General features: G+C 48.2%; 1 protein-coding gene across 5 annotated transcripts in view; it reads right to left on the bottom strand.

Annotated features, from left to right (window-relative positions):
- Positions 1–20,718: 20,718 nt before the first annotated feature.
- Positions 20,719–25,261, bottom strand: part of NUCB1 (Nucleobindin 1) — a 228,586-nt gene continuing 224,043 nt past the window's right edge. For all 5 annotated transcript variants that reach the window (XM_080276828.1, XM_080276826.1, XM_080276830.1 and 2 more), the window contains one exon: positions 20,719–23,920. In XM_080276828.1, the coding sequence (XP_080132954.1) occupies positions 23,483–23,920 (438 nt within the window). In that variant the 3' untranslated portion in view covers positions 20,719–23,482. The remainder of the gene's footprint in view (positions 23,921–25,261) is intronic.

Raw genomic sequence — 25,261 nt, 5'->3', positions numbered from 1 at the left:
TCTCACCAGGAGGGAGAGGCCATCAGGGGTTGGTTGCAGCCGCTTGCCCTGGGGGAGTCCGTCAGCTGCTGGGGGCATCAGGGGCTGGGTTGCAGGGACAGGACACCTACTGTAGGTTCACAGTGGGTCCACTCCAGGTACTCTTTGACAGGGGCCTTGTTGGGGAACAGTCTCCACCCTCTGTACAGGAGGGGGAGCAAGGGGAGCGTCTTGCTCAGCCTCTGGAGGGGCGGGCTGAGCCAGAGATGGCACCCTCATAGGAAGCCTCTGGGGTAGTGGAGGAGGGACAACCAGTGGCTTGTCCCTAAGCCTGGCAGGCCTGGCAGACCCTACTGCAGCTATGCTCCGAGGCAGAGGAGAGAGGTCCGGAGGACACTCCTTCCACCTGGTAGGTCCGGGGGACACTACCCAGGCTCCCTCCCAGGGTAGTGGTCGAAGGAGATTCGGGGGACACTCCCTCTGGCCGACAGGTCCGGGGGACACTGCCGGGGGACCACTCGTCCCAGGGACAGTAGGAGGGGAAAGCCCGGTGGGCTTTCTGGCTTCTGCAGCAGGTCCAGTGGACTCTACTGCCCTCCTGCTGTTGGGGGAAAAGTGCAGCTGGGGGACAACTGGTGGTCTCTTCCCTGGTAGCAGATCTGGTGGACACTACCATGGGCCTGCTGCCCTCCTAGGGACTGCAGGCGAAGTTCGTCTGGCTGATGGTCTGAGACACCTGCTCTTGAAGGTGGGTGGCAGAAGGAGGAGATCCGGTGGGCACTCCTCCTACAGTAGGTCTGGTGGATACTATTGTGCCGCTGCTCCCCTGGGGTAAAGTAGGTCTGTGAGTACTGGGGGTCGCTCTTCCTCTTGTGGAGACAGGTCCAGTGGACACTGCTACAGAGGGCCTACTTGGGACTGTCAAATGGCAAGTCCCACCCCGATCCTGGCAAGTGCACTCCTTGTCAGAGGGTAATGCACCTGGTCGGTGCACTTCCTGGGGGTCTGGCTGCGTGGAAGAGGGGCATATGGTCACAGGGAGATGAGTCGGTGTAGCGCTGGACACCTATGCGTCTCCCCGTCGCCTCCTCTTGGGGTAGGGGTCACCTTCCCATGTCCTCCTCCTGGGGTGGTGGTGTCAGGGTCACTCCGCCGGGTGGGTATTCCAAGTACGTCTCTTCTGTACCCACTTATCACAAATACTGGGCAAGATGGAGTTACTTCCCACATACACCTTTGTGACAAACTACACCTTGCAACTCTTCCTCCGCTTTGGCGGTAATGCCACCAGTCCTAGATATCGTCACTTTTGTTTCAACCACATTAACTCTCAAACTCTTGTACCCCATTCCTTCTCTCCATTTCCTAAATCTTTCCTCCACCTCCCGTTCATTTTCTGGAATCAACACCAAGTCATCGACATACATCTCCCACAGGAGTCCATTCCTGAAGTCAAATGAGAGAACTTTAAGCAGCATGACAAACAAGAAAGGGCTCAATAATAACAAAACAACAAAAATCTCTGCTAAGTACATGGCTGAAGTGTGATGTGGGGGTAAAGGCCCTCACACATTTGAGGCTGTATTTACAACTTCTCCTGAACTTAAGAGTGTGTATAAGATAAATGTTTATAATATGATCCTTATACATACAGGTCGAAACGCTTCAAAGCTAGACCCTTGATGCACGCCAACATTCATGGAAAACTCATCACTCAAATCCCCGTTCACTGTCACGTGGGTGTAAGCACCCACATTTCTAGCTGTAACCAATCTAACCAGGCACTCCTCAATCCCAAGCTTTCTCATTGCCCAATTCACCACCTCCATAGGGACTCTGTCAAGGCCTTCTCCAGATCAACAAAAACAAAGTACAGATCCCTTTTCTTTCCTTTATATTTTTCCTGAAGCTGGCAGATAAAGAATATGGCATCAGTGATTCCTTGCGTGGCATTAACCCAAACCGCATCTCATCAATATTCACTCTTTTCTTAATCATACTTTCTAGGACCCTCTCCATTACCTTCATTATACTGTATGGTCCAAAAGATTTATTCCTCCATAATGTCCAGAGCATTGCCCTCCGCCTTGTACATATTTACAATCACACCCCTCAGTCTGTTATTTGGGACAACACACATATATTTGTATATCAAATCAGAAACTAACCCAACTCCTATATCTCCTGAGGCCTTCAGCATTTCAGCAGTCAACCCAGACACACCTGCCACTTTCTCCAACTGCATCCTGTCTATTACCCTGCTCTCAGTAGCAGCCTCAATCAAAAGCCAAGAGCCAGACATTGGATTTGCTGACAAACCTTCCCTGTTTCAGTGAAAGTCCTCATTCAGCAACAGGTTATAATGCTCTCTCCAGGTGTCTTTAATATCCGCACTGTCCACTACTACCTTTCCTTCATCATTCTTCACACACTGTTCACCTAGGATACCCCTGTTTTCTCTCGCCTGATTTGCCACCCTAATTATCATATTCTTCCTTTCGGTACTATTTCAGTTATCCAGTAAAAGTCTCTGACACTCAGATTTTCGTATACCTCCGTTCTAACCCTACTCTTGGCAGCCAAGTATTCCTCCCTGTTACCTCCCCTCTTCCGGTCCAAGAAATGCCATTTTCTCTCCATAACTGAAGTTTCTACCCTCATCCCACCACCACGGTACCTTATATCCTGGAGGGCCCTGTTATGCCGGGTGTTTATAGTCCGACCTTTCGTCCTAAAAACGCCTGCGACTGAGTGGGGTCCTCTTTCCGGACCGGAAGTAAAGCACCAACAAAGGAACAGGGCATAAAAACTCGGCAGTATACCTTAGCACATCTATTTTCTTAATTCAAATAGCTTACAATACAAAGACAGAGACACTGGATACATAATGGACAGGGTGACAGAGTTGCTTTTCAGAAACAAAGTGTACACAAGCACAAAAGTGATGTCGAGGGCAGAATACAATTATAGTAACATACATAGATATTGTAAGTCACTAGAGCACGGTATAGGTGTTGGAGTTAGGGCACAACTGTCATTTAATATATTCAACAGGATGTACTATACGTGGATGGAAGGAAGGGTCAGATTGATTAATATTACTATACACTTTGTAGGGCGCAAACCGTGGCACACGGGATTGTCACGTAGCCACGGCAACACTATTTCACTGGTTCTGTCTCTGCTGGCTGGTCTCAGTCTATCTCGGGGCGCCACTAGTATAGACGCATTATTTTAATATATCACATTTGCCTTACTATTCACGCTCACTGACCCTTGATTTCTGCCCTTGTATTTATATGTACTGTTCGTCACTTTATATCATATTCTTACGGTTCTACTGTCACTTTCACTTCTGTCTCATTCACTTAGACTTGGGCACGACTTGGGAGGTGCGTTGAAGGCGCCACTAGGCCCCTGGTTCCTGGGGTTAACAGAGGTGGCGCCCAGGCGTGGGAGGGGGCCCCTCTGGAGAGCTCTCCTGCAGGAGACAACGCACTGCTCTCAGGGGCATCACTGCCCGGGCCTGCTTCGTCCGTGGGGTGCAGGGAGGCCCTTCCGTCTGAGGGCCTCAACCTGATAGGTGGCCCTCGGGGCTGGGGCCAAACAACTTCAGGAGCCGGGCCTGTCACTTCTTACTCCGGGCAGAGGGCCGACGGTGAGTGAGGCCTGAGCGGTCCCGTTATGGGGCCCTCTGGCTGGCCCTGGGAGGCTGGATGCTGCAATCGCCTACAGAGCGGGGCATCGTCAGGAGTAGACTGCGGCACATCTTCTGTTGGGCGTCCGCCAGGGGCCGGTGTCGTCCAGGGGTCGGCTGCAGGGCAGGAACAGGACCTCGCCACCACTTCTGGAATGGCAGCACCTCCGGAGAACCACACCTGGAGGGAGAGAGTAAAGGGCGTCCCACGCAGCCGAGAGGTAGTGAGCCAGCCGCGCAAGGGACCTTCTCCTCTGGGAGAACCCTAGAGACTGCAGATGAAGGGCGTATGGTGGCCGCTCCTTCCCCCACACATACGGTGGCCATTGTGGCGGTTCCACAGTCTCTAAGGGTAGCAGCAGAAGGACATACTGTGGCCATTCCTTCCCTGGTACATACTGTGTCCATGACTGTGGTGCCGCTCCCGAAGGAGGAAGAGGCAGATGAGGGGCGTACTGTGGCTGCTCCCTCCTCGACATGTACTGTGGCCATTGTCATGGCTCTGCCTGCCCAATGGGAAGTAGCTGAGGGGCGTAATGTGGCCGCTTCCTCCCCGGTACATACTGTGTCCATGACCACGGTGTTGCTTGGGACTGAATCTGGAGCAGTCCGACCCCGAACCTGGTGAGGGCTGCTCTGTTCGTAAGGTCGTCTCTCATTCCTGTGTTGTTGTCGTTGGGTCAGTTGAGAGGAAGAGGGACTCAAGGTAGGGGCGCCCTGGCACCCTCCTTGCTCTGGGTCAATCTCACACTGACCTGGCCAGCCGTGGTGTCCTCCTGGGGTGGTGGTGGGGTTGCGGCTCAGCAGCGGGATGGGGGGTGGCAGGGTGGGTGGTCCAGCGGTGGTGGAGGTGTGTATTTTACCACCATCCGTGGTAAAAAAAAGTCACGGCCCCGTGACTGGGGGTGGTATGTGCTGGTGGTGGATGTCTGGTGGGCTGGGGTGATGTGTTGGAGGAGGGAGGCCCAGTGGTGAGTTGCAAGGTTTGGTTCTTGGTGTGGGTTGAGGGTGAGCTGGAGCGCAGAAAGTTGTGTGGTGTGGCGGAGGTTATGGAGGAGCTGGTAGGTTCCTCGTGGTCTGATGGCCGGACAGTTGTGGGGGCATCATACTATTTGGTGGATCCTCATCTCTGGTGGTGGTGCTTGGTGCAGGGGTAGAGGCTGTATGCTGGCGAGGGATGAGGTCCTGGGCTTTTTATGGGGGAGGACCTGGTGGGAGGGGCGTTGTCCCCTAGGGAATTGGGAGTTGAGAATTTTCCATCTTGCTTGATATAGAGGGAGCATGATGGGGGTGGTGTTGGGGGTATAGGTGGTATGTGTGGGGGAATGTGAGGCAGTAGGGGGGGTAGGGGTTGGTGTAGGGGTGTATCTAAATGGTGGGCGGGAGAGGTGTCCTGATCTGGTGGTAGTGGTAGTGAGAGTGGGTGTTGGTGGTGAAGGTGAAGTGGCATATGGTGGCGTGGGCATCCCGTCATGGTTGTGGGCAGTTGTTGGTGGTGGTGTGGGGTGTCGTGTGTAGTGGGCATGGTCGGTGGGTAATGGGTGGCCAGGAGTGGACGATTGGGTGATGCGAGTGGCAGGTGGAGTTGGTGCACATGGGGGGTTAGTGCATGGGTGATGTGCTGCGTGGGGCAGTGCTTGAGGGGGTGCGGGAGGGATGTGAGAGTAGTCGTGGTGGTGCGGCGGTGTTGGTTGTGTCTGTGGCAGTGAAGATGGTGGTTTCTGTTGGGTGGTGGGGTTCAGTGTGGGTGGTGGGTGTAGCGGGTGGTGATTGAGAGTGGTGGGGCGGAGAAGGTGGGGTGGGCATAGGAGAGGTATGGAGGGTTGAGGGTGGTGAGGGGTCAGGGTCGGACAGAGTCGGTGGTGGGTCAAGTGTGGGTGTAGGAGGAGGAGGCGTGATGGTGGGTGAGTTAGACAGGGGGGGGTGAGAAGGAGTAGGTATATGAATCGTGAGGGTGATTCTCGGATGACGCTGAGGTGGGTGGTGCGCAGCGGTAGGTGTGCGGCGCGCGGTTGAGTGTGGGGTCATTATTGGTGGGTTGGAAGGGACGCATGTGCCTGTTGCAGTACGTGCATGTCTGTCCCTGGTGATCGATGGTGACCTGGTAGGGGTTAGGGACTTTGATGATAGTGAAGGGGTCATCGAATCGGGGAGAGGTTTTGCTGGGAGTTGGCATGCGTGCCACAACGACTGAATCTCCTGGTTTGTAGGGGTTGGAGGGGATTGTGTCGGGCTGCAGGTCTTGTTGTGATTGAAGGTGGTGCAGACGCCTTTTGAGGTGGTGTAGGGGATCGGTGGTGGAGGGTAGGGGAGGGGGTTGGAGGTGTTGGCGGAGGGGTAGGAGGAGCGGGGCTTCCCCGAAGACTCGCTCATGGGGGGTTATTCCATCATCTCTGGGGCATGTGTTAAGGCCCCACTGCACAATTTTGACATGGGCTGGACAATTGTCGTTGCCTGTTTGCACAATTCAGGTTCGTACCTGGTTAAGGAGTGATCGATGGCTTCTTTCGCAGACACTGTTTCTCTGGGGCCGGTATGGAGAGGAATGGGAAATATGGTAACCAAAGAGTGTTGCGAGTTCTTCCCAGACCTTGCCTGTGAATTCTGGGGCGTTATCTGAATGTAGGGCCTGGGGAATCCCAAAGTAGGGGAAGATGTGGCAGACTAAGGCGTCTGCGACTGTCACGGCATTATGGTCTTTAGCAGGGTAGGCGATGATGAATTTGGAATAAACATCAACGAAGGTGATGATGTACTTATACCCCGCTTTAGGTGTGAGGGGGGCCAACTACATCAACCGAGAGTAGCTGCCAGGGTTTTTGTGCTGAGAATTTCCCCGATGGTCCAGGTGTGCGTGTGATATCCTTGCCTAAGGAAACAAGCTTGGCACGTTTGAATGATGTTTTTGGCGATGGTGGAGGGGTTTGGTGTCCAATATATGTCATTGAAGACTTGTAGTAGCTTCTTTGTGCCAAGGTGGATGCCATTGTTGACATGAAGGTGTAGCGTGGCATCGTGTGCAGTGCCAGGGTCGAGGACGATGTGGCCGTCTGGGTTGAATATGTGATCACCATGCTGGCGTAGTTTGGCGGTGGTGCGTGGCAGGATCCAGGTGGGACATTGTTTGTCATGCCACATTTGTAGGAGGTCAGGTTTGGAGTGAATAACGTTGATGGGGAGGCAAGAAAGGGCATCAGCATTGGTGTGTAATTTGCCGGGCAGGTAAGAGATCTTGAAATCGAATTCTTCCAATGCCTCTCGCCATCGAATGGGTTGGGCATTGGTGGTGTTGGATTGACATAGCCATTGGAGCGATTGGTGATCTGTAATGATGACTAAGTGGGTGCCAGAGATGTAAGAGCAGAAGTAATCCAATGCCCAGATGATTCCAAGGCACTCATGATTGGTGGCAGCATAATTTCTTTCTGCTTGATTGAGGGTGCGGCTGGCACAGGCGATATGTTCGCGCCCATCCTGCACCTGAGCAAGTACAGCCCTTATGGCAATGAGAGAGACATCGGTGTAAAGACGGAAGGGGAGGTTGTAGTCCAGGAAAGCTACAATGGGGGCTGAAATGAGCTTGGATTTGAGGGTGTTGAATGCCATCTTTCTGGTATCTGTCTACACGAAAGGTTCGCCCTTCTTTGTTAGGTCCTGTAATGGTTTGGCTATGTCGGCAAAGCCTTTGACAAAACGCCAGTAGTACAAGGTTAGGTCGAGGAAGGCTCGCATTTCGTGGACATCCTTAGGTAGAGTGAGGTCGGCTATGGCACGGAGTTTGTCGGGATCGGGGGAGATGCCCTCGGCTCCGATCACATGTCCTAGGAAGGAGACGGATCCTTCGGCTAGGACGCATTTGGAGGGTTTCAGTTTAAGTCCGGCCTGGCGTATACATATGAAGACTTGTTTGTGGTGATGGAGGTGGTCGGCCCAGGTACGGCTGAATACCATGATGTCATCAAGATACGCCAGGCAGATCTCCCAGGTCAGGCCGCTTAGGACCGACTCCATGAGGCAGGAGAATGTGGCTGGGGCATTGCAGAGTCCAAAGGGGAGGACACTGAATTCATAGTGCTTGCCATTGGAGGTCGAGAAGGCCGTTTTTTGTTTGTCGTCTGGGTGGATGGGAACGTGCCAGTACCCTGATTGTAGGTCGAGGGTGGAAAACCATGATGAGCTGTGTGGTGAGTCGAGGGAATCGTCGATTCTGGGTAGGGGCGTGGTGTCCTTGGTGGTGACATCATTGAGTTTGCGGTAGTCCACACAGAACCACATGGTGCCATCCTTTTTTCTAACCAGCACAACGGGGAAGGACCATGGGCTGGTGGAGTTGGAAGTAACGACGGCATTGAGCATGTCCTGGATCTGCTGGTCGTCCTCTGTGCACTGTTTAGAGTTTTTTGCGACGTGAGGGTTGGTGGATGGGTGGTCCCGTGGTGTGGATTTCGTGGTTGAGGTAGGTGGTGTGGCCAATGTCTGCTGGGCCGGATGAAAAGAGGTCTTGGAAGTCCAGGAGTAGTTGTCGGAGGCTGTTAGTTTGGGAGGTGGAGAGGTGAGAAGGTAGAGTAGGCAGAGTGGGGTGGTAGGAGAGGGGTGTTTCACAGGGCTCGGCCTCCTCCATGTCGCCTATGATTAGCCCTCACGGAAGGGTAAGTGGTGTGGCGGCGAGGTTCACAAGGCGCACCACTCGGACATGGGGAGGAAGGAACGTGGGGGAAACTGAACATGACGAAAGGGGCCCGGCTGGAAGGGTGGGGGAGGAGAGGACAGAGGTGCCAGAGGGTATGTTTAATTGTAACCAGCCTCATGGTGGGGTGGAATGGTGATAGCGGAAGCGATGGTGGCGGGAAAAGTTGGAGGGCAAGGTGGTATAGGTGAGGGAGAGTGTGAGGGGTGGAGATGAGAAGGTGAGGTGTTGGGTGATGGAAGTGGTGTGAGGCATGTGCAGATAGGTTGTGAGAGATGAGTGATGGGTGGTGAGGGTGTGAACGCAGTGTGAAGGGTTAGGAGTTTTTTTTTGGGTGGTGGTGGGGGCTGGACAGAAGTGGAGGCGGCGTTGGTAGCAGTCAATGGTGGTGTGCAGCTTTTGCAAGAGGTCCAGCCCCAGGTAGCCGTCGTATGCATGGCAGGTGGAATTGAAGACGATGAAGGGATGTCCAGTGGAGACGTGGGTTTCAGTCCACAGGGCCCGTGTTTCTCCACGGATAGGCAGGGGACCATCCCCCACGTCTATGAGGTTGACTGAGGTGGAGAGAAGGGGGCCGAAGGTGGAACTGTGGCGGGAGTAGAAACGTGAGTAGAGGCAGGATCTGGCAGGTCCCGTGTCCACCAGCAGCCTTGCCTTGACCCCGTTGAGGTGAATTTTATCGTAGACTGGGGGTCTATACTTACGTGAAGTGGCCCCGGCCACCACGGGGAGGTGGGGGGGTGGACCTGAAAATCCATCTGTTGTACGTGTTCTTCCTCATCGGGCTCCTCGTCGCCTGTCTCTGGGTACATTATGCATGGGGTGTCATCTTGTGGGGCATCGTCTTCCAGGGAGGAGACCTTGTGGCACCCTTGTGTGGCCACCCTGCATCGATTTGCTTTTAGCTGCTCTCGGATGTTATGCAGTGGGCAGCTGCGACTGCAGGCCATAAATTCCCAGGGGTTAATTGAAATAGGTTGAAGTTTTCCCTGGGGTTAGGGCGTTTCTTCTGGGGGTGGGCCCTGGGGACGGGGGGTGACGGCTCCACAGTAGGTTGTGAGGGGGGCGGCCGTGGCTTGGGAGGCGGGGCCTTGGTCGTGGGAAATTTGCTCACAGCGTGGATAGGCTGGGGCGTGGGGCAGGTGGTGAGGAGGCGTCGTACAAGTTGCAGGTGGCTGTCCATGTCTCCCGAGGGATCATAGATAGTGAAATGTTCCCTGAATGTGCTCGGGAGGATTCTCAGCAGGGTGTTGAAGGTATGTTGATCCCGAATGGCTGTGGTTGCTTCGGGATAGGCGGCAGTGACGAGTCGTTGGGCCTGGACGAAAGTGTCGTCCAGGCTGTCGTCGTAGGCGAGGGCATCGAGTTGTGAAAGGGCGACAACTCTGCCCAGTGAAGGCGTGAGCCTGTTTCACAATGTGTGAGAATTGGTCCCATGTCAATTCGGGGACGATTTTTGTGGCTACAGTAGCAACAATTTTGCCCAGGTTAGGTAGTGTGACTGCAATTTTCTCTCTGTCAGTGTCAAACCCAATATCTAGTAGAGGTTTAACCATATCCAAGTAGACATCAATGTCATATTGTTTAGGGCTGAACCTTGGCAATTGGATGTGAGGTTTGGCTACCATTGTGTAAGTTTCCCTTTTTGTGTTCCTCCATGCTTTATCAGATCCAGAACCACCGCTTGCCAGCAGTGTTATGCCGGGGGTTTTCAGTCCGACCTCTCGTCCTAAAAACTCCCGTGACTGAGCGGGGTCCTCTTTCCGGACCGGAAGTAAACCACCAACAAAGGAACAGGGCATAAAAACTCGGCAGTATACCTTAGCACATCTATTGACTCAATTCAAACACCTTACGATACAAAGACAAAGAGACACTGGATACAGAACGGACAGGGTGACAGAGTTGCTTTTCAGATATAAAGTGTACACAAGCACAATAGTGATGTTGAGGGCAAAATACAATTATAGTAACATATATAGATATTGTCAGTCACTAGAGCACGGTATAGGTGTTGGAGTTAAGGCACAACTGTCATTTAATATACTCAACAGGATACACTATACCTGGATGGAAGGAAGGGTCAGATTGATTAATATTACTATACACTTTGTAGGGCGCGAGTCTCGGCACACAGGATTGTCACGTAGCCGCGACTACACTATTTCACTGGTTCTGTCTCTGCTGGCTGGTCTCTGTCTATCTCGGGAAGCCACTACTATAGACACATTATTTTAATATATCACATTTGCCTTACTATTCGAGCTCACTGACCCTTGATTTCTGCCCTTGTATTTATATGTACTGTCCGTCACTTTATATTATATTCTTACGGTTCTACTGTCACTTTCACTTATGTCTCATTCACTTAGACTTGGGCACGACTTGGGAGGTGCGTTGAAGTCGCCACTAGGCCCCTGGTTTCTGGGGTTGACAGAGGTGGTGCCCGGGCATGGAAGGGGGCCCCTCTGGAGAGCTCTCCTACAGGAGACAATGCACTGCTCTCAGGGGCGTCACTGCCCGGGCCTGCTTCGTCCATGAGGTGCAGGGAGGCCCTTCCGTCTGGGGGCCTCGACCTGATAGATGGTCCTCGGGGCTGGGGCCAAACAACTTCAGGAGGCGGGCCTGCCACCTGTTACTCAGGGCAGAGGGCCAATAGGGAGTGAGGCCTGAGTGGTTCCGGTTTGGGGCCCGCTGGCTGGCCTTGGGAGGCCGGATGCTGTGGTCACCTACAGAGTGGGGCGCCGTTAGGAGTAGACTGCAGCACCTCTTCTGTCGGGCGTCCGTCAGGGGCCAGTGTCGTCCAGGGGTCGGCTGCAGGGCAGGGACAGGACCTCGCCACCACTCCTGGAACGGCAGCACCTCCGGGGAACCACACTTGGAGGGAGAGAGTAAAGGGTGTCTCACGCAGCCGAGAGGTAGTGAGCCGGCCACGCAGGGGACCTTCTCCTCCGGGAGAACCCTAGAGACTGCAGATGAAGGGCGTATGGTGGCCGCTCCTTCCCCCACACGTATAGTGGCCGTTGTGGCGGTTCCACAGTCTCTAACGGTAGCAGCAGAAGGACATAATGTGGCCGTTCCTTCCCCAGTACGTACTGTGTCCGTGACCGTGGTGCCGCTCCCGAAGGAGGAAGAGGCAGATGAGGGGCATACTGTGGCTGCTCTTTGTGGCCGTTGTCACAGCTCTGCCTCCCCAACAGGAAGTAGCTGAGGGGCGTACTGTGGCCGCTCCCTCCCCGGTATGTACTGTGTCTGTGACCGCGGTGCTACTCCCGTGGGAGGAGGAGGAAGTGGATGAGGGGCGTACTGTGGATGCTCCCTCCCCGACACGTACTGTGACCGTGGTCACGGTTCCACTCCTCCTTCCTTTGTCAGTCGGTGTGCGCTCAATAGCTAACGCTCTGAGGCCGTATCCTGATGTGGCTGTAGCTGAGGGGCGTACTGTGGCCGCTCCCTCCCCGGTACGTACTGTGTCCGTGATCGCGGTGTTGCATGGGACTGAATCTGGAGCAGTCCCACCCCGAACCTGGTGAGGGCTGCCCCGTTCGTAAGGTCGTCTCTCATTCCTGCGTTGTTGTCGTTGGGTCGGTTGAGAGGAATAGGGACTCAAGGTAGGGGTGCCCCGGCGCCCTTCTCGCTCTGGGTCAATCTCACACTGACCTGGCTCGCCGTGGTGTCCTCCTGGGGTGGTGGTGGGGCTGCGGCTCGGCAACGGGGTGGGGGGTGGCTGGGTGGATGGTCCCGCGGCGGCGGAGGTGTGTATTTTAGGCCCCTTGTCCATCCACACACTTAAACAGTAACTCCCAGGAGTTTGTTCTTGAGGGCTCTGTACTGTTCCTTTACACTGCTGTCAACAGCTCCCTGTTAAGCTACAACTCTACACACCTCACTGTAGAAGGCATCTCTCACTGCTTGGTTTTTCAACTTCCACATCTTCCTCCCAGGTGCAGAGGTCCTCTTCTTCACCTCATTTATTTTACTATCTCCTCATTCATTCTGCCAATTTTCAATTACTGGCATTTCTAATAACTTTGACCTAAAGCTCATTTTTAAAATATCAAAACTTTAATTATAGTACTGATTTTTCCCCCCTGGGAGGCTCACCAACCCTCAGATTCATCAACCCATTGACCCATCATGACAATGCCATGATTTCCCAGTGCCTAGTCTGCTCCTGCTTCTAATATTCATCCTGTCAGACTGCTTCCTATCAATAACAATTCGTCTACATTCTGTAAGCCAGCTTCTGATCCACCATAAAACCCTGTCCTATGGTAATGACTTGGCAATAGCTTCACAACATTCCAAGTCTCAACAAGCAGCAACCCAGTTCCAGTTATACCTATATTCACCAGAAAATGGCTCAATGCAGAATGCCTGCTTCTCCAGCCAGATCAACCATATTAATCTCATTGCTCTGACATACGAATCTCAGATACGCAATTCTAGTTGCCCTCTTCAACCAGCTGCTCCCACTGGAAAGACAGCCCAAATTCTAGGAGTTACTTTGGACACACATAACACTATAACATTAGAACAATGGCATCTCACAAACTCAATACCATGAAGACATTCACAAGCACTGCCTTTGGACAACAGAGGGAATCTCTAAAAACTATGAGCAGTTCACTAGACCTGCTGTACTGTGAATTATGTTAGCCCAACCTGGGCCCTAACCTTAGGAAAAACAAACACACGTAAGCTTTACAAAACACAAAACAGAGCATTAAGACTGACAACAGATATGGATAACTTACATCAAGGAACAAAAACACTTTCAACCAAGGATCACATGAATGTCACAGCCATGCAGTTTATTCTTTAGCTTGGGACCAAGCTCACCCACGTAACTTCATGTTACATTACTCCCATTCTACGGAGAGACCACAAATGAACAACTGCCCAGTACTACACAATGCATCTCAGCAACATCCCCTCCTCCTCCACCTAATGCCACACTTCACAAACACATTCATAAACACAGCCACCACAGTGATTCAAAACCTTCAGCCAAACAGCATCCTTCGTATACCTCCACCGGACAAACACCAGTTAAAAACTACCCTACCCAGAAAGACGTAAAAGTACATCTAGCCAAATAGGATGCGGTCATTACCCTTCCCTATGACAGTACCTACACATAATATTGCATTACTAACAAAAAATCAATTAGCCCACACTGCAATTCAGCCTCCTGACAACCCACCTTACACACCTCATGCGCCACACTATCAAACACAGGCAGGCCTTCAACATAACCTCAACAAAAGACCTCAAGGACTGACTGTGAAGTAACTGTTTCAGGCAGTTCACTGGGTTCATGACCATATGAGCCTGGAGTTGTAACAGATGTATCTCAACCTTCTGGTTTGTATCAGAGAAGTGATGCAAACTGGAAGGTTGGGAGGGTTTTGACATGTTGTGAGAAGGAAAATGACTGGCTGTTTCACAGATGTGCATGTGGAGGAAAGAATGCCCAGAGATAGAATAAGGGAGACATGGGGTGAATTTGTGTGGAAATTTCCAGGACAGGGGATTGAGGTGGGAAATAGCTCATGTTCATGGCTAATATGAGAGATGCCATTGGGTGACAGAAGCTAGCCAAGCTGGCATGGGCAGTGGTCTCTGTAAACATATGTCACGTGTTTCTAGGTCAGTTTTTTCCACATTTCTTGCACCAGTGATGTACCTCTGGCAAGCATGGTGCAGCCTGGGAGTTAGAGAAATATTCCAAAGATTAACTATGTACAAATGAACAGTATAGAGCTCTCAAGAACAATCTCCTGAGAGTTACTGATTCAGCATGTCAATGAATGACGGGTCCCCCAAGAGATAATACCGGGTACGATGGTGAGATGAGAGTGTAAAAGCTGCAGTTGAGGAGAAAAGGCTTTCCCAGTGTAATGCTAGGTGTTTTCGGGGTCGGCTTCCAGTCCCTTAAACGCCTAGTGTGTAGCTGGACTCTCTTTCTAGACCGGAGCTTAGACAAATAGGAGAGAGGCAGGACACAAAAACTCAAGGCAACAACCTTACACGTGTATTACGAAGCTGAACGGTGGAACGGGTAGATGTCACGGATACAGATACACTGGACAATTACAACTCACGTCTAGATGTAGGTTATCTGTATCACGCAGGATACTGCTCAGGTCAACATGAATAGCACTTGGGGTAGAGGTTTCTGTATTATTAGTTATAGGAAGTCTAAGATTTCTATATTCGTGGAGTAGCTTGTACTGTTTTACTGCTGGTAAGTGTTACTTTAGCACTAGGGTCTGTGTACGGTTTTAGTATTAGGAGGTGTTATCTGATGGTAGCGTATTCACTATAATAGACTGCGTGGCCGCGTTCACGGTTGCACTGTCACTTTTACTCACTCCGCCACTTTGATAATACCACTGGTGCTTTCTTACTGGCATCCGTTATGAGGTTAGTTCACTGCTCTACCTTCATGTCACTGAGTCACGGACACTGTGCTATCACTGTTACTCCTTTCTGATCTGGGCGTCGTGGCGGTCAGGTATAAGGGCGGCAGAGGTGTCACAGCCTTACTACCGACGGGGTTGGGTTCCGCCGGGGGCCTCTGCATCCCGAGGCCACGGGATCACGCGCGGGGGCGTCCTCTCTCGTCTGGGGCTGCGGGTGGCGAAGGGCCCCGTTCTCTCAGGGCTGGGGGTGGGAGTACGACCCTCAGGGCTGGGGCCAAAAAACTGCCTGAACTTCTCGCTCAGGCGCCTGACGAAGGACGAAGATCTCTGGCGTCGGGGTGTAGGGAGATCCTGCCTGGGGGTCCTGGGGGCAGTCTGGGGTTCCCGAGGGCTGCGATTCCTGGTGCTCGGCGGCGCCGTCAGGAAGGGGCTGCGGCACCGGCCTACGTCGGGGTCCATCAGGTGGGTCTTCTCCAGAGCCGGTTGCAGGGAGAAGAGGGCAGGGGAAGTCACGGGGCCTCTCCAGTACTCCTCCAGGCTGGGGACTCCCTCTGAGTCGTGGGTGGGAGAACAGGGGTCAGCTCCTGACGGAGGAGCGGCTACAGGCCGTCTCCTGCCGTAGGGCCCGGCTACCTGCCGTGGCCTTCTAGGGGCGTGGCTACAGGCCCGTCTACTGGCCATGGCCTGGGGAAGGGAGCAGCTACCAGCAGACCCAAAGGCGCCTTCGGAGCGGCTACAGGCCATCTCCTGACGAAGGTGGGAGCAACTGCAGGCCGTCTCCTGATTTCCCTCAGAGTGACTGCAGGCCATCTCCTTCAGGAGGGTTGAGTGGCTACAAGCCGTCTCAAGAAGGGCACCTTCAGAGCGGCTACGGGCCATCTCCTGACGAAGGCAGGAGCAGCTACAGGCCGTCTCCTTATTTCCCTCAGAGCGGCTACAGGCCGTCCCCTTCAGGAGGGTTGAGCGGCTACAGGCCGTCCCCTTCAGGAGGGTTGAGCGGCTACAGGCCGTCTCAGGGGTGCTGGCAGGAGCTGGAGGAACAGCTCCACCCCGATGTTGGTTGGGGAAGGCTCGCCTGGAAGGTAGTCTGGTATTCCCCCTATAGTGGCGGCGGGGGAGCTCCGGGTCATAGGGGCGTAGCTCCTCTGTGGGCTCCTTGTGGGGCTGTCGGGTTACCCCCTGTGGCACTATACCTACTGCATTTTACCCAGGAACGGAAAAGGGGTGGTGACAAAGAGGACTACTTGGCTGCCAAGCATAGAGGTACTAAATGAGTTATACAGGGCAAAATCTGAGTCTGAGAAAATTTTACTGGATAAACTAAATAGTAAATACCATTGACAGAAAGAATATGGTATTTAAGGTAGCAAATCAGATGAAGAGGGAAAACAGGGAATTCCTAGGTGAGCAGTGTGTGAAGAATTATGATGGTAAGATAGTGGAGAACAATGAGGATATTAAAGACACCTGAAGACAGCATTATAACTGGATGCTGAACGAGGAGTTTGACTGGAACAGGGAAGGTTTGGCCTTTGAAGCTGCTACTGTGAGCATGGCAACGGGCAGGATACCGATGGCGAAGGCAACAGGTGTGTTGACTGCCCAAATGCTGAAAGCCTCATGAGACATAGGAGTTGGGTAAATAGTTATAGGCAAGTGTGGTGTCCCAAATGAGTGGCTTAAGAGTGCGATTGTATATGTGAACAAGAAGAAGGGTGATGTCCTGGAAAGAGGAAATTTTTGAGGCATAAAACTTTTGGCCCAGATAATGAAGTAATGGAGAGAGTTCTACACGGTATGATTAGAGAAAGAGTGAATATTGATGAAATGAAGTTTGGGTTTATGCCAAACAAGTAGACCATTGATGCCACGTTCATTGTTTGACAGCTTCAGGAAGAAACTAAGGGAATCTGTACTTTATTTTTGTTGACTTGGAGAAGGTAACTTCACACTCCCTCTTCCTTCTTTTATGTCCTTCATTCTTTCCTCTTCCTTCTGCGTATGGGTGACTTTACACAGAGTCCTGTACACCAGGAAACCATTTACTACACTGGGTGGTAACCATATACCCAAATTATGGCACCTGGTGGCGTAGTGAGTAATTACGGCGCTCCAATCGGATTGAGCCAGTGCAGGTTTATATCCATGGGGTGGTTGGGGTTTATTGCTCATGTAATGCCACTCAGGGATGAGTGAGGCCAGTCACTTTCATCTTAAATGTCAGGACCAACTTACCAAGCCCCGGACTCTTACGCTCCTCATGCAACAACATAAGATTGGATGATGGATGGAGAGATGAAGGCCTTTGACCAAGTCCCTTGGGAGGTGGTGAAGCGGGCATTGAGAAGCCTAGGATCGAGGTGTGCCTGGTTAGAATGGTTATGGTGTGGGTGCTTGCACCCAGTTATGAGTGAATAGAGAACTGAGCGATGAGTTTTCCATGAATGTTGGCGTGCATCATGGGTCAGTCTTGAGCCGCATATTGTTTATCACTGTGCCTGAAGCCCTCTCACGCGACTTCAGAAATGGACTCCCGTGGAAGATGTATGTTGATGATTCGGTCTTGACTGCAGAGAATGAAAGGGAGGTGGAGGAAAGATTTAGGTGAAGAGATGGTACCGGGTACAAGGGCTTCAGAGTAAACGCAGATAAAACAAAAGTGATGGTACCTAGGCCTGGTGAGGGCACTGTCAAGGAAGAGGGGGAGTGGCATGTACGGTTTGCCACAAGGGCATGGGAAGTACTTCCATCTTGTGCAGTACTTGTGATAAGTGGGTGCTTAAGAGATGCAGTGGTGTATGGGGTAGACTACAAGATAATGCTGAGTTCGTGTGCAGTGCGTTGAAGAAAGCATGTGCACATTGTCAGGCGTTAATCTTGATGATGAGTCTCTCGAGTAAGTGAAGGGTTTTGTTATATGGGAGCTCACTCAATGTAGTGCTGCTATCGGGTGTCTGTCCTTCCCTTTCCTCCTTCCATCTTTCTTTCCTTCCTTTTCTGTTGTTCTTTACTTCATTCTTTCCTCGTCCTTCTGCCTACGGGTGAATTTACACTCCCTCTTCTATCTATCTTTCCTTCATTCTTTCCTCTTCCTTCTGCCTATGGGTGACTCTACACTGAGTGACAAGCCAAATGATTTCCTGTACACCAGGAAACCATTTACTATACCGGGTGGTAACCATATAACCAAATTATGGCTCCTGGTGGTTTAGTGGGTAATTACGGCACTGATTGGATTGAGCCGGTGAAGGTTTATATTCTAGAGATGGTTGGGGTGTATTGCTCTCATAATGCTACTCAGGGATGAGTGAGGCTGGTCACTCTCACCTCAAATGTCAGGACCAACTTGTCTAGCCCTGGGCTCCTACACTCCTCGTGGGGAGAAATGGGAGAAATGGAGTTCCCCCGAGCTAAGCCCTGTATTGGACTATATAGCCCCGCTAGGGTTACAGGAGCGAGCTACCACTCCCGGCACGGCAGCCCGGGCGAGGCTCGAACTCGCAATCCCCTGATTACGAGTCCGGTGCGCTACCACTGTGCTACCATGCCCCCCACTCCTCGTGGGGAAACGTAGGATTGGATGATGGATGGATGGAGACATGTTATATGATAGAGATGGGGCTGGAGATAGCTCTGTGGCTAGAATGAGGAGTGGCTGGAAGACGTTCAGAGAGCTGTTGCCTCTCCTGACACTGAGAGGGCTCTCCCTTCGTGCTGAGGGATCTTTGTAGGTGGCATGTGCTAGGAGAGTAATGGTGTATGGCAGTGAGACCTGGGCAGTCATGGAAGAGGATAATTCGTAGACTCAAGCATACAGAAATGACAATGATTAGGTGGATGTGTAGTAAGTACATCCTTGAATGCGAGGCCTTGGGGGAGGAGGGGGCTAGATTTACGATGGAAGAGTTGAAAGTAAGAATGGGTCTGTTGTGTACTGGTGTTGTGATGAGGAAGGATTGATTGAAATGGTTTGGGCATGTGGAAAGGATGGGGGAAGACAATTGGGTACAGAAAGTTAGATGTGTAAACTTTGGGGATTGGGCTACGAAAGGCAGACCAAACAAGGCCTGAGACAAGGTCATAGAGTTTGACCTCAGGGATAGGGGACTGAAAATGGAGGCTGTAAGAGATCAAGCAGCATGGAGAGCTGCCATTAGGTGACCAAGGCTGATGCATGCAAGCATGTCTGAGCCTTTATAAACAAAATGAAGCAAAACTAATAGACCTGTGAGGTGAAATAAAGTTTCCAAAGGATTGAATGATGTGTTAATGAGCATCTGATCAGTTTCACAGGGAATGCTGTTGAATTCGTCCTTTCCCCTACTTCTTTTTTTGTATCCTGGATAATACCTCACCCTATCCTTTTGTGGAGAAAAAGTTTATTCATTCATCATTTAATCCTGTGTTGCCCCATTAGGTGCATAGAAGCCCGGGGCTAGGCAAGTAGGTCCTGAAATATAAGATGAGGGGAAAAAGTTTAAGGTAAAGATAATTAAATATACTTTGACATCTCGGGAGGCAGCTTCAGTACCTCACTTTTTGACCATAGTCAAGAATAATTTCATTACATTAGGCATATATAAATTTTTAATTATTAAAAAAAAAAAAAAAAAAAAAAAAAAAAAAAAAAAAAAAATGCATTCAATTACAGGTGTCCTCCATTCACAAAAAAATCTAACAGTTGGACCTGAACTGCTGCAGACTGACATAAGTGGGGGAACTAATCTGGGGAAGCAAGTTCCACAGAGAAGCTGTTCGGTCTACCTCAGTGGACTGCATGCAAGTTATTAGCTCCATAATTCTCTTGAAATACATTACTCGTCATTACATCCACTACTACTTAGACACGAAACAACCTAGGAGTAAGAAACTGAAATCCAGCAATTCTAATAATTTATTTCACTGAAACTCATATAAACATCAATCGAATATCTAATAAGGCATCTGATGAAATATCATACAACTAATTCTGAATATCGATGTAAATTGTAATTACTGAAGAGTAAAACTTATTTAACATTTTGTGGCTCATGTTCCTGATTCTATACAGTAGTGGCTGACTTTGGCAATCTTACCAAACTAAAGGGCTAGAGAGATTCTGTTCATCAGTAACTTCACAATTCTACACGACTGCAGTTATTATCTGTACAAATGGTTCACATACAGCTGTTAACCTTGAGTAAACATGCCTTCTGCTTACAATATGAAACAAGAAGTGGTATCTTTAGGTTCTTTATATTAAATGGAGTTATTCAAATGACAACATTAAAGCCTTCACTTTAGTGATGCTATATTTTATTCTTGCAACTTCCAGATGGCTCTATTCATATTGGGATATGCTTTTCCAAATGGAGTGATTACACAGCCCCTTCATAAACCTCTAAGTACAAGAGATCTTTCTTTGAGTAAATACAACTTTAAGGAGATAGCAAGAACAAAATAAAAATTATGTTATCAGCTTGAGGGGATTAAAACAAGCCATGATATTCACATCACTGAGATGGCATTATTAGGATGGATGTATATTAATCATATTTCTAAATGTGGTGACAACTAGCTACAAAAATACTGAAAACTCCAACAATGCATGACACACAGTTCATTTGATCTGAATTTTTGTCCTTGAATTAAAAAAATGAAACGCTTCTGGGCAGTGTTCAAGATATGTCACAGTATTTGAGGGGTGTTATCAACTTTGACGGTGGTTGTCCTATAAGGAGGGGAGGGGGGTGGGGGCAGCAAGTGGTGTGAGCTTTTTCACAGCTGGGTGCTGTAATCCACCTCTGATAAATATTTTTGAAAGCAGGTCAAGGCATGGCCATATACAGTGGGTATTGGATGCCAGAGCACTTTTACAACTTCAAAATGCAGTAGTCCCTTTTTTTTTTTTTTTTTTTTTTTTTTTTTTTTTTTTTTCTCCCCCCCCCCAGCTACATATGTATGGTGTGTGTCATTCTTCAAAGTCTCCCCTGATTTGCCAATTCTTAGGAAGCACAGTTCTTAATGTTCTGGCAAATGATAAAAATAATAATAATAATAATAATAATTTCCATAAAATCACACTGCAGAATAAAGGTTGGGGGGCAAAAATCACCATATGATAAGTTTTGGGACAATGTTATGAATGTAACAACTTGATGTCTTCACAATGTGATGAACATTATTAATATGCTGCAAGCCAACTGCTATGTCTTCTGGCTCTGAAAATAAGGGTTATCATTTTATTCACTTTCTGAATGATCACATACATAATTTAATATGCCCCTTGTAACAAGAAAGAACACATTCTATTTGAGGGATTTATTTTTATGACCCACAGCTAGTCCTTCTGCACAGTGTACTTCCATGGGTCTTCACTGTATCGGGGGGCATCAACCCCTCCCCCCCAACAAGTCATCCACATCTCAAACACTGCTTCTGGGAAATCATATCCGACCAGGTAAAATAAATCAATACACGGTAACTATAACAAAGTCAAATGCAGGTAGAAAACATATATATACATTCAGTAAATAAAAATATATTTTATATATACTTAAAATACTGCATTCTGCTCATATCATACCCACTTAAACACTAAAATTTTCCTCACTAACTGCCAGCCATATTCAGACCCTCCACACCAGTTAAATTATCAATTCCAAAACACATATTTGTAGTTTCCTCCTGCTGCTGATGCTGGAGATGGCTGCTTTCATGTGGTGGCATTGATACTGAGCAACTCCTCTGCCCAATAATAAAAATGTCCCTCAGTTCCCTTCCTATCCCCCAAAAGGTGGACGGTTAACTGCAGGATGAGAGTAACTTCAGCCTGCAGTACACCAGGTTCATGTTTCAGATGAATCTGGGGCTACAACAATTACTATTACAGGATTATTTTATTCAGCTTAGGAGAGTCCCCTGGTAGTACAGAGGTTAATGGAGGCTGTATCTAACCTCTCCAGCTCAAAAAGTATATCCTAAGCAGAATAGTCATCAAGAAGTAACAAGATTAAACTAAGTGACATCATGGGGTTGAAGGGGATATGTCTGCATTTAATGACATTGCTTTAGCTCATTCTTGCTATCTGCTATGACTTTATTCAGCTTTGGTAGCACTTTCTGAACTGAAGAGGGTTGGATACAGCCATCATTTATTCTTCACAAGAGATCTACCCAAAGCTGAATAAAACTGTCAGGGAGTAGAAAGAATAAATCATGTACATATCACCAAACTGGATGAGTCAAGAGTGAAGTACAATAGTATGACTGTGAGGACAATAAAAGAATCCAGCAACACATTAAACTGGGGTCGTCATATTCTTGTTGGCTTAGGCTAACCTGTGTTAAGCCATTTATTATACATATTACACAGTGGTACAGTATTCTTATATATATATATATAGATCTTCATTATTCTGACACTGACAGGTTGATTCGATAAAAGATAATATTGACAAAATTTAGAGAAATAAGAAAAGATAGCAAAAAGCCTCTTATCCCACCAAGACTATGGACCTACAGTAGGTGTTGTCAGCAACACTGTGGATCCTGTCACGTACATTTACACGGAGAGCATATGAAACATATCAGTAATTTTATTACCACTATTGCATGACATATGATAGTAAAGAAATAATACTACCATTTCTTTATCACCCATATTTTCTTTAACCAAAGTTGTTGTTCTACTTTTGTTACATATTTCTGGCCATCTACTCAGTACACTGTCATCCACATCCAACCATATTAAAAAAAAAAAATCATTTATATTAACTATAAAATAATCATTCATATCACCAAGTTTATAATTTTATTCAAGCTGATTTTAAAAATCAAGTGAAAAACAATTTTCATATAAATCACTTCTGTTTACAAATTTGTTCATGCTGATTTTAAAAATCAAGTCACAAAGGCAATTTTCATATAAATCACTTAAGTTCTAAACTTATTCAACTTCATTTTAAAAATCAAGTGATAAAAACAATTTTCATATAAATTAACATATGATAAAACCTTCCATAAATTTTTAAAAACAATTCAAAATGGTCCTTTAAATCATGAGATAAAATACTGTGAAAGCATCAATGCTAATGTGTTAAGAACACTGTATCTGACTAAAGAACACTGGTATGTAGTTAGCCTTAATGACTGCAACAAGTGTATTTACATTTAGCATTTCAGAATTAAGATCCATGAAAAAGTTATCAACATGTAAATAAGTTCTAAACCAAAACTATTCATATCCACTTTTTTCAACCATCAATAAGTCAAATGACAAGGTCGCAACCAACTTTTCTCCCTTTTAATTAGTAATTACAGTCACAGCCAAACTCATATCCATAATACTATACCCATGTGAGTACTGAATTGCTACAAATGTAATGTATACTAAATGAGTAACATGTCAAACATAAAATGAACAAATTCACATAGTTTGATGAAGTCACCTTCCCAACAAGTTATATAACTAAATAATTTCACTCTGAAGGGCAGGACATCAATCAGCTGTTTGATTTAGGCTACAACCAAATTATCTTAATCAACTGAGGGAGATCCCTGTTCAACAAAGGATAATGAGACACTATATTTTTCAATAAAATGAGAACCAGGATATCCATTCCTTAGTTAAGCCCAACGACAAATATTGAGAGCATTATTTTCGAAAGTGAATTATTGTGCTTTACAAAGGTGAAAATTAGTAGTGACCCACTAGTGTACCCCAACTTGACCAGCAATTGGTTGGGGCTGTTGAGGCAGGTGACCAGTGATGGGCACCTGTAGGCTGGGATGCTGACCATGTACAACCTGGCCCTGTCCTTGCTGATCTTGGCTGATCTGACTTTGCCCTGGCTGACCCTGTGGTGCTTGTGCCTGAACTTGTACCTGAGGTTGTCCCTGTGCAGCTGCTTGAGGATGTCCCTGAGCAGCTTGAGGTTGACCTTGAGCAGCTTGAGGTTGGCCCTGAGCAGCCTGAGGCTGACCTTGAGCAGCCTGAGGCTGACCTTGAACTGCCTGAGGCTGACCCTGAACAGCTTGGGGCTGACCTTGAGCTGCCTGTGGCTGTTGGCCTACAGCTGCCTGTGGGTGCTGACCTTGTAGGGCCTGGCCTTGGGCTGGATTACCTTGTGCAGGCTGGCCAACCACCCCCTGGAAAGAGTTATGCATATAGTATTAAGTAAAACAACTAACACAATGTCTGGTTCTCTTACAATGATAAACTATAAACTGCTTTAAATAACTTAAAAACTTCATCACAACAACAGCAACATCCTAATCACTTTTGCCAAGTTCAAAAGGCGTGAGGATACCTAAAATAAATAGCTCTTCCTCCCTCTCCTGTAACACTGGGTACTGCTTAAAGAGCTTGAACAAGTATAATATAAAATGACAGGCAGGAAGTGTCATCTTGTGTACTGCATATTAACAGTCAATTTAACTATATACATAGCAAAGGCAAACCAGTTGGTCTACTAATTATAAGGCACCAGTTTGAGCAACAGCCTTTACTTGAAAGCATGGGTTCAAAACCCATGAAGTGACAACATATTTCCACTGTAACTGAACAGAGATGCTGTGAAAGACCATGCAGGATGAGGACCTGCCATCAAGTGAACAATGCTGATGCAAACTTGCATGTACAAAGGCTTTCAAAACACCAAAATGTAATGCCACTAAGGTGAGTGGGTTGGTCATATACCCGTAAATGTACTACATTATGGCCATCTAGTCTTGGACCATTACAACTTGAATGGGGTAACATGGAACTGGTTATTATAGTTAAAAAATGAAAACCAACTCCATTTTCATTCAATGTCAAGTCTATCTATCTATCTATATACCTAGGCTGCTTCCCCCAAGGAAAGGGAGGTAGCCGAGACAGGACGACACACTCCCCATTTACTCATCCATTCAAACACATTCATTCGCATCTTAGCCCCAAAGGGAAGAACGGACAGATCCTCACCGCACCACACCACACAAGGGTCAACTGCGCAATGCAATCAGTGACAAGTACATTCATTAAATAGCGTGTCTGATATTAAAAAGCCAAAGTTATATGATACGTACTTGATACCCAAAAGCCTGATTTGTGGTAACATGGAAAATATAATATTGCTAATATAAATTAAAGCTAAGATTTTTTCTTGTACAAAATGTGTGTGGAAGTTTTCGTAAAAAAGAAAAGCCTAATGATAAATATGAAAGAAAAATGATGGTAAACTAATATGAAAATATGCAGCATTTCAGAATCAAATACAAAAATGCAGGAATGAATGGAAAAGTTTTAAAATACAGCATTAGGGATGAGAGAGAGAATGTTCACTTGATGGCAAATCCTCATACTATACAATCTTCTGTAGCATTTCGGTTCAATTACACAACTGAAATAAGTTCAGTCTCCTCTTGGGATGGATAGATATAAATACATAAATACAGTAAAAAAAAAATAATAATAATAATAATAATAATAATGGGAATGACGAGTGG

This window comes from Coenobita brevimanus, chromosome 67 (assembly GCF_032717465.1).
Source record: "Coenobita brevimanus isolate Jiangsu-jjx chromosome 67, ASM3271746v2, whole genome shotgun sequence".
NCBI lineage: Eukaryota > Metazoa > Arthropoda > Malacostraca > Decapoda > Coenobitidae > Coenobita > Coenobita brevimanus.
The sequence above is the reverse complement of the archived record's forward strand: the minus strand, read 5'-3'. Positions and strand labels throughout refer to the sequence as shown.